The sequence below is a fragment of the Mus caroli genome, chromosome 7 (genome assembly GCF_900094665.2).
Source record: "Mus caroli chromosome 7, CAROLI_EIJ_v1.1, whole genome shotgun sequence".
NCBI classification, from domain to species: domain Eukaryota; kingdom Metazoa; phylum Chordata; class Mammalia; order Rodentia; family Muridae; genus Mus; species Mus caroli.
In genome coordinates this window covers 83651142-83665347 of record NC_034576.1, presented here as the reverse complement: position 1 = coordinate 83665347, position 14206 = coordinate 83651142, and the positions used below count along the sequence as shown (strand labels likewise).

The 14206-nt window shown below is 49.7% G+C and overlaps 1 protein-coding gene across 1 annotated transcript in view; it reads right to left on the bottom strand.

Annotated features, from left to right (window-relative positions):
• Positions 1–14206, bottom strand: part of Alpk3 (alpha kinase 3) — a 47720-nt gene that overhangs the window by 6431 nt on the left and 27083 nt on the right. Inside the window, exons 6-10 of the mRNA XM_021168860.2 lie at positions 5749–7795; positions 4841–4988; positions 4366–4493; positions 4202–4237; positions 806–1080 (exon numbers count right to left, since the gene is read on the bottom strand). Coding sequence (XP_021024519.1) covers positions 806–1080; positions 4202–4237; positions 4366–4493; positions 4841–4988; positions 5749–7795 — 2634 coding nt within the window. The remainder of the gene's footprint in view (positions 1–805; positions 1081–4201; positions 4238–4365; positions 4494–4840; positions 4989–5748; positions 7796–14206) is intronic.

Here is a 14206-nt window from a genome sequence, read left to right as displayed (position 1 = left end):
TTAAAAAAAAAAAAAAAGATGTGATTTGAAAAGGGAGAACAGTCTCCGCTACAAAAATGGTAGTTTGGGAGCTGGAGAGACAGATCAGATCAGCGGCTGACGAGTCTTCCAGAGGACCTAGTTTGGTTCCAGACTCACATGGCACTTCACAGCCAGGCCTGGGGGATCTGACACCCTTTTCTCGGTGTCTCATACATATAAAAAAAAGTGTAATTGGGTGTGGTAGCACATACCTTTATTCTCAGCATTCAGGAGGCAGAGGCAGGTGGATCTCTGCGTTTAAGATCAGCCTGGTCTACAGAGAAAGTTCAAGACCAACCAGAACCACACAGAAAAAGGTAAAGTGTTCAGTGGGTTGGAGCTTCTGTGGCACAAGCATGAAGACCTGAGTTCAAATCCCAAGGACCCACATAAAAGGTTGGCCTTGGCTGAGTGCCATCCTGTACCCAGGTTGCTAGGGCTCACAGGTTGCCAGCCCGGCTGCGTGTTCAGTAAGAGATCCTGTTTCAGAGTGACAGAGCAGGACACTCAGAATCCTCCTCTGTCTCCTGCATGGGCACACACATGCATGCACATACGCACAGGAATTTGAAAAGTCGGCTCCAAATGGCTCGAGACGCTATAGAGTTCTCTGAGGCCAAGGAACTGGGTTCACAGCTGTACCTCAGCCAGTCCTTGAAGCCCAGCCTAGAAACTTCACAAGCTTGAAATGGAGGTGGCTTCCATCTCCACACGGGGCTTCCAGAAAAAGCCAGATGGGGAAGGGGAACAAGGAGTAGAGTACAGAGAAGGGACGGGACAGTACCTGGATAGTGACGTCATAGTTTCTGCCCAGAAGAGAAGTCTCACTGCTGGGTCCGAACACAAGCAGGCTGGATACCTTGATGATGCACGTGCGGCCAGATTCGAAGATGGGTTCCAGCCCATAGATGACCTTGGCCCGGGACGCCTTCTGAAGGCCATGTCCACCCCCTCGAAGTTCCTCGCTCACCAATCGCCCAAAGAGCTTGTCCCCCCAGCAGCCAGAGTCAGCCAGACCCTTAGCAAACACCATGGGGGTCATCTCAATCTCTTCTCCAACTGAGAGGGAACAGGAGAAACATGGGAACTCGCATCTCCCTCCGGTGATGTAGGGTCCATAGGAAAGGACAGGGCTCAGACAGTCCCTACGACGCTAATCCACTGCACTCACTTTTCATCTAAGATTGCTCTTGGGATGCAAAACTCTGAGACCCCCTTCATACAGTAGGGTGCTTGGGGCAGAAGCTATCTGAGTGAACTCCTACCACAGTGTTCCTATGGTGGCCATGATACTGCAGAAGGCCTGTGTCTTCTATCATATTTGCAGTCAACCCAGATTACCAGAATTACCTCCTACAATGAAGTGGTTTTGAGGGAAAAAAAAAAAATCAATGCCTCCTAGGCACCGGTTCCCAGTAAACGGAAGCAGAGCTCCCTGAAGAAATGATTGGTTCCAGGGCTCAACAGCAAGTATACAGGATGGATCCAAACCATATGGTGCCAGGACACAAGGCAGTGACCATCAGCTCCGGGAAGCCAGGCCTTTCACCCTAGGTACTTGGAGGCTGAGGCAGGAACACAGGGTCAAGGCCTGCCTGGGCTACTGTGGGTGAACTTGAGGCTAGTGTAGGCAGCTTACTGAGACTGTCTCGAAGTAAAAGGTAAGAGAAGCAGGGTTAGAGACAGCTCAGTAGGAATCAGTTGCTCAGCGTGTGCCAGGCCCTGGGTTCAATCCCTGCTACTGGAAGGCAAGACCACAATGCTGACTACCGGAGGTTTGTCAAAGAGTGTGAGAGCCAACTGAAGGAATTTCATGTGGCCAAGAATGAAGAAATTCTAGCAACAAAGAGAATAATTAGTGTAAGGTACTGAACATATCAAATATGTTCAAAGCCTACTAGTTCATAATGGTAATTGAAACAACAACAACAGAAACCTCCCAGTGTCCCTAGAAAAAGAACCAAGCCTCACTAGTCACCTTAGAGGCCTCCCAGAGACAAGCTAATTGTTCGGAAGGTAGTCAGTACAGGGAAAGCGAGCGCTTCACTTTCATCTTCTCTTAGAATGGTTGTGTCAAGGCAGCCGGACCTCATGCCTTCTCAGTGAGTGCAGGTGGAATGGAGGCATTGCATCCCTCCATGTTAGAGCTGCCGAAGAGACGGTGGGCTTGGGCAATAGGCAGTGACCACTGCGTCACGGCACGTGACAATGCGGGCTGGGGAGGAGTTGTTTTCTAACTTTACAAAGGGTTGCTGACCGCAGTGTGCAGATGGCAGGCTTTACTAAAACAGTTGATGTGACACTGCTGCCTCCGGGCGGGGTGAGAAGGAGATAAACAGAGCTGGGCCACCGCTTCTATCTGGTGTTGGTTTTGGAGACAGTGGCTCACTATACAGTCCAGGCAAACCTTGAACTCATAATCCTCCTGCCTCAGACTCCCGGGGGTTAGGCTTATAGCCATGTAACACTATACCCAGTGTGCGGATTACTCTAACCAAGAAAAACAAAAGTAAACAAACAAACCAACCAAAAGCATTACCCCTGTATCTGAAGCAGATTTCTATTCTAATTATGGGTTTGCAGAAGCATATGATGGAAGGACTTGGTGCATGAGGACAGAGTGAACAAAAGCTAGACTGAGAAATTCCACAGGGGCTGGGAGGATGGCTCAGTCCATTAAGTGCTTGCCACGAAAGCAGAAGGGCCTGACTTCAATCAAGTAGGTACTTGCACATGTGTGTGTGTGGATGCTCGTGACCAACTTTAATGGGTATTCCTCTTCAGGAATATTGCCCTTTTTGAGACAAGCTCACTCACTGAGACCTGGGTCTATCCAATTCGGCACACCCCAGGGCTCTTCCTGTCTCTGTGTCTCCAGTACCTACTCACATATAAACACACACACACGTACAAATACCTACTCACATATAGACACACACACACACATGTACAAATACCTACTCACATATAGACACACACACATATACACACACAGGCATGTACAAATACCTACTCACATATAGACACACACACATATACAAATACCTACTCACATATACAAATACCTATTCACATATAGACACACACATGCACACACAGAAATTCTGTGTATTAAGTGACTTCAACAAATGAATGGCAAGAGAGAAAACAAACAAGGGGGAGGAACAGTACATTAGACAACACAGGAGACAAATTAACCAATGGCTGCTGATTCAAGCCAACGCATGGACACAGCTGGGGAACATGAACACTGGATGATAGTAACGAATTCCTAAGTTCTCGAGCTGGTTGAGGTTTTAGTTTCTTTGACTTTGTTGTTGTTGAGACAGGGTCTCATTCTATTGTCCAGGATGGGTTGGAATTCACTATGCCGATCATACTGGCCTGAAATTTATGATAATTCTCTAGATTCTGGCTCAAAGTGCTGGGATTACAGGCATGCACGTCCGTACCTAGCCCAGATGTGGTTCAGTGCGATAGAGATTAAATACAACCAGACAACTGAACACAGAGACTTTAGAGCACTCTCCTCCAACAGGGGAACCCTTGAAGTCCTTGTCAAATGCTGGGGATAGCCAGGCATGGTGGCACACACATTTAATCTCAGAATTTAGGAGGCAGAGGCAGGTGGATCTCTGTGAGTTTGAGACCAACCGGGTCTACATAATGGGTTCCAGGGCAGCTCAGACTACACAGTGAAATGTCCTGAAGCAAACAGCCAACTTGAGGGTATGTATCTCACAATCTCCAAAGAGCTGTGGGAAATGCATATTTCTTCCCTAGGCATTCAGGATGCTTGAACAAGGGGCTGAGAAGCTGTTGGGCTCACAGCAGACTGTGACTCTATCGCCAAAGTCCACAGGGCACTGGGAGAAATTCTGGGTCTTGGTCTTGGTAGTTGTCATGTCCTTCAAGGACTCTGAAGGGGACAGAGGGCTGCATTGACTCCTGCTAAGTGACCCCACATCCCACCCCCATCCCACCCCCACCCCAGCTCATCTTCCTCCACAATCTTTAGAAACACCAGTCCTCCACCACCCCTCCCAAGCCATGTCTTAAACTGGGAGCAAAGAGGAACAGCATGCAGACTTAGGGAGGATTGTATGCCCCTAAGGACAGAAACCCTGCCAAGGCTGCGCCAGGGCATGAAGACTTGCCCCCCTACCAGAGGCCAACATACCTTCACCTTCCTCTCTGGAGATGAAGCCGGACAGTACTATGTGGAGAAAAAGAGAGTGCTACTGTCTTCAGGCTGTCTGTCTGGGCAGAGCCCCATCCCTGCACAGCACAGCGCTGCCTCCCACAATGCAAGGCCAGGCCAGCTGAGAGCCACAGAACACTCACCCTCGGGGCTGAGGCAGAAGTCAGTGGACGCTGAGCCATGCTCGTTTTGGATGGTACAGCGATACACACCACAGTCCGTGGGAGACGCCTGCACGATGGCCAAAGCCGCTGGCCCCTCGTCCCCTGCACTGCAGAGAGCGGAGACCCTTCTCGTGAGGGTCATCACCCAGGGCCTTCGACCCAACTCTCACAGGCTGCTGGGAACCCAGGCTCTGGGAGCCCTGGGAAGGTGGTGAGAGGTTCCAGGTCAGAAACCGGTCCTCAATCACACAGGTGACACTTACTTGCTGTGTGACTTGAGACCCATGATTTAAGACCTCTGAGTTTCAATTTTCTGATCTCCACTTGAAATAAGAGACTCACTCACTGGGACTAGTGTGAGGACACAATGAGGGGACGGGTTCAGGATGCTAGTCCCCAACATGACTGTAACTGCGGAGCCCGGTCAGGTGGCGGAGCTCTCCAGACAGCTTACCTCCTGTTCACTTCGCCCACTGGGTGCTGATCCTTCGCCCATGTCAAGACTGAGTCACTAACAATGTTGAAAAACTGGCACCAAAGCTTCAGACTACCAGAAGAATCTGGAAACTGTTCCACCCGAATTTTCCGGATCACCTGTGGGGCTGAGAACAGGAGATCTGTTACAAGACAGAAGCCGACCGACTCCTACCACCCTTGCCCTCTCTGGTCACACCCATTGCATCCTTGGGTATCCTTAGGGAACAGCCTGAGAGAAAACAGCGCATTATAAACTCAGCCGTGCTCGTGCCGGAGAGCACGTACCTTAACCAGGGTGGGAGGCAGGGAGACAGGACATAGGGACTCAAGGCTAAGCACGTCCACAGTGACAAGCAGTCAAGAAAGGCTTTTGCATTGGCTGTTGCATTCTCTCTGAACCTGCCTCTGAGTCTTATCTTGACCGTGGGATAACCGTGGAATAAGTCCATAAAGGCAGAGATGATGGTGGGGCCCCGGAGGCCCCTGAAGCCAGGGCCTGTGCTGAGCTGGGCCTTTGTTTGCATGCTTTGTTCCTGTTTGATCTGGTTTTCAGACAGGGTCTCCCTGAATATCCCAGGCTGACCTTGAACTTTCAGCCTCCTGCCTTAGTTTCTGGAATGCTGAGAGCAAAGAAGGCCCCACAATAGCTGGCCCGCCCTTCACTAGATCTCTCCCTGGCCTTTACCCCTGACAGTGCCACTGCTGCGGCCACCGGCCACTGTCACTGTCACCTCCCTTCCTGGCGCTCTAGGCCCCTCAGATTGCTCCTGCAGTGCTGTTTCTCAAGGAACTACTGCCTCTTAGCAGGGAGGTGCCCCTCACAGGGTGGTGCTCACAGTAGGGCCCTGTGTTTGCAGCTTCCCCTGTCCTGCTCCTGGCACTCACCTTTTAGCAGGTCCTTAGCTTTCCTTTGCTTGGCCAGAGCTTCCTGCTTGCCTTCATCCACCGGAGGCTCTGAGTCCAGGCCACTGTCTTTGGATCTGGAGACCAAGTCTCCAGTTGCAGGCTCTTCTTCTGCGCCAGGCACCTCTAACATGCTGGCTTTTCGGGCCTGGGTAGGGGACCGTCTCTCCCGCCCTGGAGTCCCTGGTGACCCAGGTGTCAGGCCCTTCCTGGGTCCCCGGGGGGAAACCGTGGGGCTCTCCCTTTCTTCAGCCTTGTTCGCCTCTCCATCTGACCCTGCTCTGACCTTAGGGAGGAACCTCTTCCTCCGGGCCCCCAGAGCCAGTTCCTCGGGTGTAGCAGCAGGGAGACCCGTCAAAGCCTCCCCTGGTATTGCTTCTTCTTGGCAGGGTTCCTGGGTTCTGCTTTCCACTGTGTGCCCATCCACCTCCCCTAGCAGTCCCTTCTTGTCGCTTTCCTGCGAAGTCCTCTCCCCGGAATCCTCTCCCTCGCCAGCCGCAGATCCTTCCTCACCCACCACAATGGCAGGGATGGTGAGGGGGGTGGGGCACGGGCCCCGAGAGCACTGGGCAGCAGCCAGAGCCTGCTGGCCAGCCTGTACCTCACGGTCCAGAAGGCCAGTAAGGCGGCGGGAGGTGCAGGGGCTCAGCAACAGGGTCTGTGCACTCTGCACTAAGTGATTGTTCTCCACGCGTTCCAGGATACGCCTCGACGTCCTGGGACTCAGCCCAGCCACCTCCATGGTGGGGACCAGGGTAGAGGAGGAGGTTAAGCCCCCGGTGGCTGCCACTTCCTGGGACTCGGCCCTGGCTTCACTTGACTCTGGACTGGAGAGCTTCAGCAGCAAGAGCAAGTAGTTCTTCAGGGAATCTATAAGGCCAGGGTCACAGCTCCGGGTACCTGAGGACCTCCCGTCCACATGTGGCTCCTTGGCACAGGCTCCCTCACTGCTAGTAGCCATGGCTTCTGGTGGGTGACTCTGAGTAGGGGACCCTGGCCCCAGTTGCAGAGTGGGAGCAGAACTCGGAAAGTCCTGGTCCCTGGAGGGGAGGGGGACATCTGTGCTTGTGTGCAGAGAAGCTGCGGCGCCCGGTAGCTCCTCCTGCATACTACTGGTTAGGCCCGTCCCAGGAAGAGAAGGCATGGCAGGCACCTCCTGACTCAAGCCAGTTGAGTGCCCACCAGAGAGATCCACATGCAGTGGTTCCTGGGGCTGCTCCTTCTCGGGGCACTGAAACAGGCTGTCTTCTTGCTCTGACCTTTGATGTGTTTGTCCTCCCAAAGGCTCTGAGTGTCCCTCGGGAGGCAACTGTGTTGGGTAGGTATGGTTCCCTGATGGGGGGCCTAGCAGCCCGTCCTCATGGCTTCTGAAGGCTGCCTCTTCAGACCGCAGCATCAAGTCAGATCTTTCTTGGACACAGGGTGCCTCTGTGCTCTTCTCAAAACGTTCTATAGCCTGGGGCTCTCTAGGGCATCCTGATGGTGAGCCTTTGAGAGCTTCAGGAAGTGAGCTGAGGCTGGCCATGGACAGCTGCTCTGGTTGGGTTTCGAAAGCTACGGGAATGCTGCCTGCTACTGACTGTGTCTCTTTTTCTTCCTCCTGTATCCTTGCGTCTCCAGGGTCTTGCTGCCACCTCCCACCTGCCTGCATCTGTCCTACCTGCGTATCCACTCTTCTCTGTGTCACCAAATTCTTCCACGAACTCCTGTCTGACTGTGGCCTTTCACTTCCTTGTGTCACAACGTCCGTTGGTGCCTTCTCACCTGCCTGTGTCCTTGGCGAAGCGTGTGCTCTGTCTTGTGCTCCGTCTCCCTGAGTCCTCCCATCCACTTGCAGCTTTCCAACTGTGTGTGTTTTCTTCCTGCTTCCAGTTCTCCCATCCGCAAGTGTCCTTCCATCTTCCTGAGTTTCTGTATCCATGGGCTCTGTGGCCCCTTGATTTCCAGAGCTGCTGTGATCAACAGAGACGGTATCGGAGCTGCTGTTGGCAGACTTAGCAGGAGCCACGGTTGCTGGGGTCTCCAGAGCCTAAAAACACATAGCCAAAAGCACAGCCTTAACGACACGTGTTGCTCTCTGTGCAGCTGGCATTCCAGCTTTCTCTGATCTCATCCAGAACTGTTCTGCAGGGAATCTTGCCGCTACCTAGTCCATGGCCCAGACACGCTGAGAACCCAAAAGAACCCAAAGCCTCAGTCCTGATCCCAGAAACTAGATTAAAGAATATCTAGAACCCAGGCGCATCTGGCCTTCTGACCTCTTCCTGAAGAAACCTGCCAGTCCTGAAAGACTGTTTGTGACTGACCCTGCCAACTGATCTCCCCTCTATCACTTAGAGGATATTGTCTTTGCCCCAGTGCTCCCAGAACCTCCGTTTGCATCTTAACCTCCCCACATCTATCTGTCTTTCTTCCCTCCCTCCCTCTCTCCTTCCTTCCTTCCTTCCTTCCTTCCTTCCTTCCATTTGGAAGGTAGAGAGCAGGGGGTTTAAACAGGGTTATTTATATGCAGCACAGGCTAGCCTCAAACTCACTCTGTAGCTGAGGCAGGCCTTGATCTATCTATTGATCCTCCTCCTTCAACCTCCTGAGTGCTCCTGGGTTACAGGCACAAACCACCAGGCTGGCTAGTCCTTCTTGTGTGTAACACCTGACTTAGAATTAAAGTAAACTGAGAGAATGTCAAAATGTGTGTTGATACGGACTTCAAGGACAGGGTCTGGCAGAAATACTGGGCATGTGGAAAGAACAGGATGTCATTACACCTAGAGTGGGAGAACTCTGAATGACACCCTCTGCTGTAGAGCACTGTGCTAGGTTCTCACACACTGGGCTGCCCTCTCACTTCTCACCACAGCGTCTGCTAGCCACCCTTAAAGGACAACAGTGCTGGGGTGGATGCCTCCCCACCAGAGAATAAGAGCACTTGTGCTGCGAGCAGGGCAGAAAGCCAGAATGATCCTGGTTCAACAGGACAGAAGGCAAGAATCAATTCCCCAAAGCACCTATGCACGCACACACACACACACAAACACAGGAGACATATACACAAATATACACACCCCACACATATACACACATGGATACATACAGACACACATACACACAGAGAGAAACACACACACACAAGAGACATACAGACACACACATGGATACACGCAGATACACACACATACACATACATACATACATAGACACACACATACATACATAGACACACACATACAGACACACAGACATACACACACACACACACACATGCTATGGAGGGGGATAATAATTAAGTAAAATAAATGTGAAGCCAGGTTTGATAGCTCACATCTTTAATCCCAGCACTCAGGAGGCAAAATCAGGTGGTCTGCAGAGTGAGTTCCAGGACAGCCAGGGTCACACAGAGAAACCCTGTCTTGAGAAAACTACCTACCAACCTACCTACCTACCTACCTACCTAACTAACTGTGGGAGGCACCAAATGTATTTATCTTATGTGAATGTGGAATCCTGGAACCAAGACTAAAGCCACATGGACTTTTCAGAGGGGAAGATCAGAATGTCAGTGGGACACCCCTGAGCAGCACCGAAGCACAGATGTGCACAGATGAGGCAGGAAGACGGCAGGTGGAGTAAGCTCTCTGATGATGTCACTCATAAGAGCAACCCACGAGCCAGGTTGGCAACATAGCTCAAGGGGTAGAGTGCTCATGGAGGAGCGCAGCGAAGACCCTGGGTTCTTCCATGCCCAGCACCGTATAATCCAGGTGTGATGATATCAGCCTCTAATTCTAGCCCCAGGAGTTAGAGGGGAAGAATCAAAAGTTCAAGTTCTCCTCAGTTACAAGCCTAGTTTAAGGGCAGCCTGGGATGCTTGAGACCCTGTTTCAAAAACAGCCATGCATGGTTGGCACAAGCCTCTGATCTCCCACTCCGAAGTGGAGGCAAACAGATCTCTGCTTCGTGCTTCGTGAGTTCTAGTCCAGCTAGAACCACACAGGGAGACCTGGTCTGAAAATAACTAGCATGCATGTGCGTGCGAGGGGGAAAGATCTAACTACACAAAGATCATCACTGAGAAAGAAAACTCTCTACCAGGAGACAGTAGAGACACAGAACGGGGGTTGGGAGAGGGGAATCACTGTCGTTGCTCGTCAGAAAGACACAAAAGTCAAACTACTGAAAGTCTTCCCTTGGAGACCTTTCTACTCTGGAGTTCTGTCTCACTGCTCCTTAATAATAAGTCTATGTTACTCTGTTTTTAAAAAGAAAAACATTAAAGACTGCAGAAATGATTCAGTGATTGAGAGCACTTGTTGCCGTTGCAGAGAACCCGAGTTTGGCTCCCAGCACCTACATGGGGTAACTCAAAAAACACCCAGAACTACAGCTCCAGGGCAACCAATGCCTCTGTCCTCCTGGGGCACCTACACTCATACACACATAACTGCAAACACACACAATGAAAAATAATTGTTAAAATCATTTAACACAAACAAAACACCAGGCCTAGGGCATACTCCTTTAATGCCAGCAGAGGCAGGCAGATCTCTAGGCATTCAAGACCAACCTGATCTACAAAGCAAGTCCAGAACAGCTAGGACTTGTTACACAGAGAAATCTCCTGTCTTAAAAATACCCAACCACCCAACCAACCAAACAAACAAACAAACATTAAACGAGGCAGAGACAGGTGGGTCTCTACAACCAAGTCTAGCCTGGTCTGTAGGGAGCGTTCCATGCCAACTAAGGCTACAGAGTGAGACCCTATCTCAATAATAGAATACAAATTTTTAAATTCTATGTAGCCAAAATACAGTAAAATTTAGTTTCTTTACTAAAGGTAGAATTTTGGATGTGTGGTATGAATATGGGAACAGTCATATTTGGTGAGTATTAGCAGTCTAAATGAAGAATTTTAACTTAAATGTTCTCCTCTTTGACAACCAAGACGTATTTGTATGTGGTTATGTGCATATGAGTGGAGGACCCACAATGTCCAGAAGAGGGCAGCAGAGTTATAGGTGGGATGCCCAGTGTGTGTCCTCACACCCTCATACTTGGTGGCAATTATTTAGCCTATGTGTGTATCCGTTTACTAAACCACAGGCCCTTCTCTATAATGAGGGTCCAACACAGGTCAAGATTAGAGTTAGAGACCAACAGATATATGGTCGATGAATGAATACTTCTCTATATGTCTACAAAGGCCAAGCTTTCTAAGCAATAGAAAGTGTGCTCAGACAATGTATTTCTTTCTGTGAATGATGTGCATAGGTATGTGCACAGGTGCGTGTGTGTGGGTGCACAGGTAGATAAAGGCCACAAGCCAACTTAGGGTATGGTCCCTCAGGAACTTTCACCTTGATTTTTGAGACAGGGTCTTTTTCTTGGACCTGGGGCTCACCAATTCAGCCTGGCTGACTGACCAGTGAACTCCAAAGATCCACGTCTCTGCTTCCCCACCCAATGCTGGCATTATAAGCATATGACACTGTGCCCAGCTGTCGTAAGTGGGCATTGAAAAGTGAACTAGGGTACGCATATTTGTGAGGCAAGTAATTTAGCAGTGTCCCCAGTCCCAACAATTAGACAATTCTGCAAGCATGGGGCTGGGGAGATGACGCAGCAGCTTAAGAGCACTCATCGCTCTTGCCGAGGAACTGGTTAGGTTCCCAACAACTACGGCAGCTCACAACTATCTGTAATGTAACTCTGACAGGCTCTCTTCTGATGGTGGCCATCAGGTGCAGTACAAACATATAAGCAAAACATTCACATGCATTTAATAAATCTATTTTTTAGTCGTGCAGAACAAACCCGGGTGGTATCATATAAGCTTCTGCATTACAAGCAACGTCAGCAGTTTTTCCTTTCATCCTGTCCCACCTCTTCCTGCTTAAATTCTCAGAGAATAAAGGCCCACTCGTTCTCTGGCCACTCTGATGCAATCTTTTAATCTTTTCTTCTTTGATTCTTCTCTCTCTCTCTCTCTCTCTCTCATTATTTCCCATGATCTCTTCATCTTCAGCAGTCCCAGCCCCCCAGTATCTGCCATGAGTCCCCTTTAGACTGCTTTCTGGCCTTTCTGTTTGTTTTTCCAACCACAGTGCCTTCCACTGTGACAATACAACTTTATCTCCTCTCGCCCAGGTATAGGGTCATCATCTTTGTCATCAAACAAGAAAGAGTTCTCGCTCTTTGGAGTATTCTAGACCTTCTCCTCCTCCTCCTCTTCCTTCAGAAACTGTTGGAACTAGTATTTTTCTGCAGCAAACATTGCTCTTTCTCCAATTAAAAAAAAAGAAAGAAAGAAAAAGAGACACTCCGTTCTTAGTAGCAGTCTCCTCGCTTCTCGAAACTCTGCGTCTCCTTGTGGGTCACGCACCGTGAGCTTTGAACTTTCTTCTTCTTTGTCATTTAAAATAACAAGGCGATTTCATCTTGTGCTTTTGCGAGGCAACCATGTCTACCTTTAGTTTCTGTTTGCCGCACGTGCAGAAATTCCAGCCTTGTTTTGAGCACACTCGAATCAGAGGTATCTGGCCCAGCATAACTGAGACAGTGTGTCGAAAGAGTGTTTCTAGAAAGCCGGTAGATTTGCCGTGGCAGCTTTTACAGCATTTGTCAATGACAGTTAACTTATCAAATTTAACTTTTTTATCTGACAATGATGACTGGCATTAAACTCTCTCGTGTACATATTTCTGTAAATCTCATCCAATGACTTTAATCCCCGGCTGAGTGTTAAGCGTTTGCCTTCTTAGCCCTCTTTTCTCCTAAACAACTGGAAGACAGCCATGATGCAGAGGATGGTGACAGAATGACCTTGCTCTCTGCTTGCTTTTTTCTTTTTAAATCATAATACCACCTAGCCCAAAATGGCCTTGAACTCACATGTAGATCAGGCAAGCCTCAAATCACCATGTGCATGCTATTTATTTAGGTACAGGCCTCTGATCCCAGCACTCGGGAGGCAGAGGCAGGCAGATTTCTGAGTTTTTTGTCTTTTTGGTTTTGTTTGTTTGTTTTTTAATGTGCATTATGTATGTCTGAGTGAGGGTGTCGGATCCTAGAGTCACAGACAGTTGTGAGCTGCCACATAAGTGCTGGGAGTTGAACCCAGGTCTGCTGGAAGAGCAGTCAGTGTTCTTAACTGCTGAGCCATCTCTCTCCAGGCCCTGATGTTTGTGTTTTAGGCCAGCCTGGTCTATATAATGAGTTCTAGGACATTCAGAGCTACATAGTGAGACCCTGTCTCAAAACAACAAAACAAACAAACAAACAAAAGGACCTAGGTATTAGAATCATCTGATATGAACACACAAGGCACAATGGCTAGGAGGTGGGAAACTTTCCAGAAGTTGGAGATGTGATATGTGACAGGCGTGACCCTGGATCCCCTAGAGTGGGAGTTAAAGGCAATGTTGAGCTGGATGCTGGAAACCAAACTTGGGTCCTCTGAAGAACAGCGAAAACTCTTAACTGCTGAGGCATCCTACTAGCCTTCAAACGCTAATGTGTCTGACTAAGGAAGCTATCTTCTTGATTATGTTCAAGCTGTAGGTTCCAGTCAAGCCTCTGACATTGTAGTTTTTGTGTCTGCCCATTTTCAAGGCCTTTTCCTGTAGTATCTGGATCTGTCCTGGGCATGTGCCACCCAAGTGGCTAGCCTGATACTGGAATGATGGGCCCAGTTACAGCCACTCTCAAACAGGTTTTGAAATGTGTAGCGTTTGTGAAGTCAGGTTATTCATGGTTCTCAGTGGTCATTCTCCAAGCCACCCCTGTTCATGATCTCCCCAGGACTTTCTAGGTCCCTAGGTCTCTGGAATTTCATTATGCAGCTCTGCTATATAATTTCACCTGTGAGCCTGGCCTTGGACAAGGAAGAGACTCTAAGGAAAATAAACAAAACCCCTCATCAGAGCTCTGTGCCACGGTCCCGTCAATACAGAGAACATTCTCCTTCCTCAAGGTTCTAGACACCTGGCTTCTGCCACCATGTCACCATGATGAGTCACAAGGGAGACCTAGCCTCAAGTCTGACCTAGAGGGCTATGTCCTCAGCTGGCAGCCAGATCTAACCAGTAAGACGGCCAAAGGGGCAGATGCCAGCAGGTCAGAGGTTGCACACTTGACACAGGCCCCCAGCCACGAACTCTCTCCCAGCAGCCTACATACCCAGAGGTCTCAGCGCTAGGGCTAAGGTCAGTACATACAGCCAGGGTACACCCTAGAGCCTGAAGAGAGTTAGCACAGGCTCATCACAGCCTCTGCTCTCAACATCAGGCTGGGGAGTGAGACAGGGCTCAGGAGAACTGCTCTCAGACCTGCCTGACTTCTAACTCAGTGTTTCCCCGTGAGAACCTTGTCTTTCCCCTCAGACCCCCATCTCACAGTGGAGAAGAGTCACGGCGGGTGCCTTTGTATTCCTTTGTATTCGCAC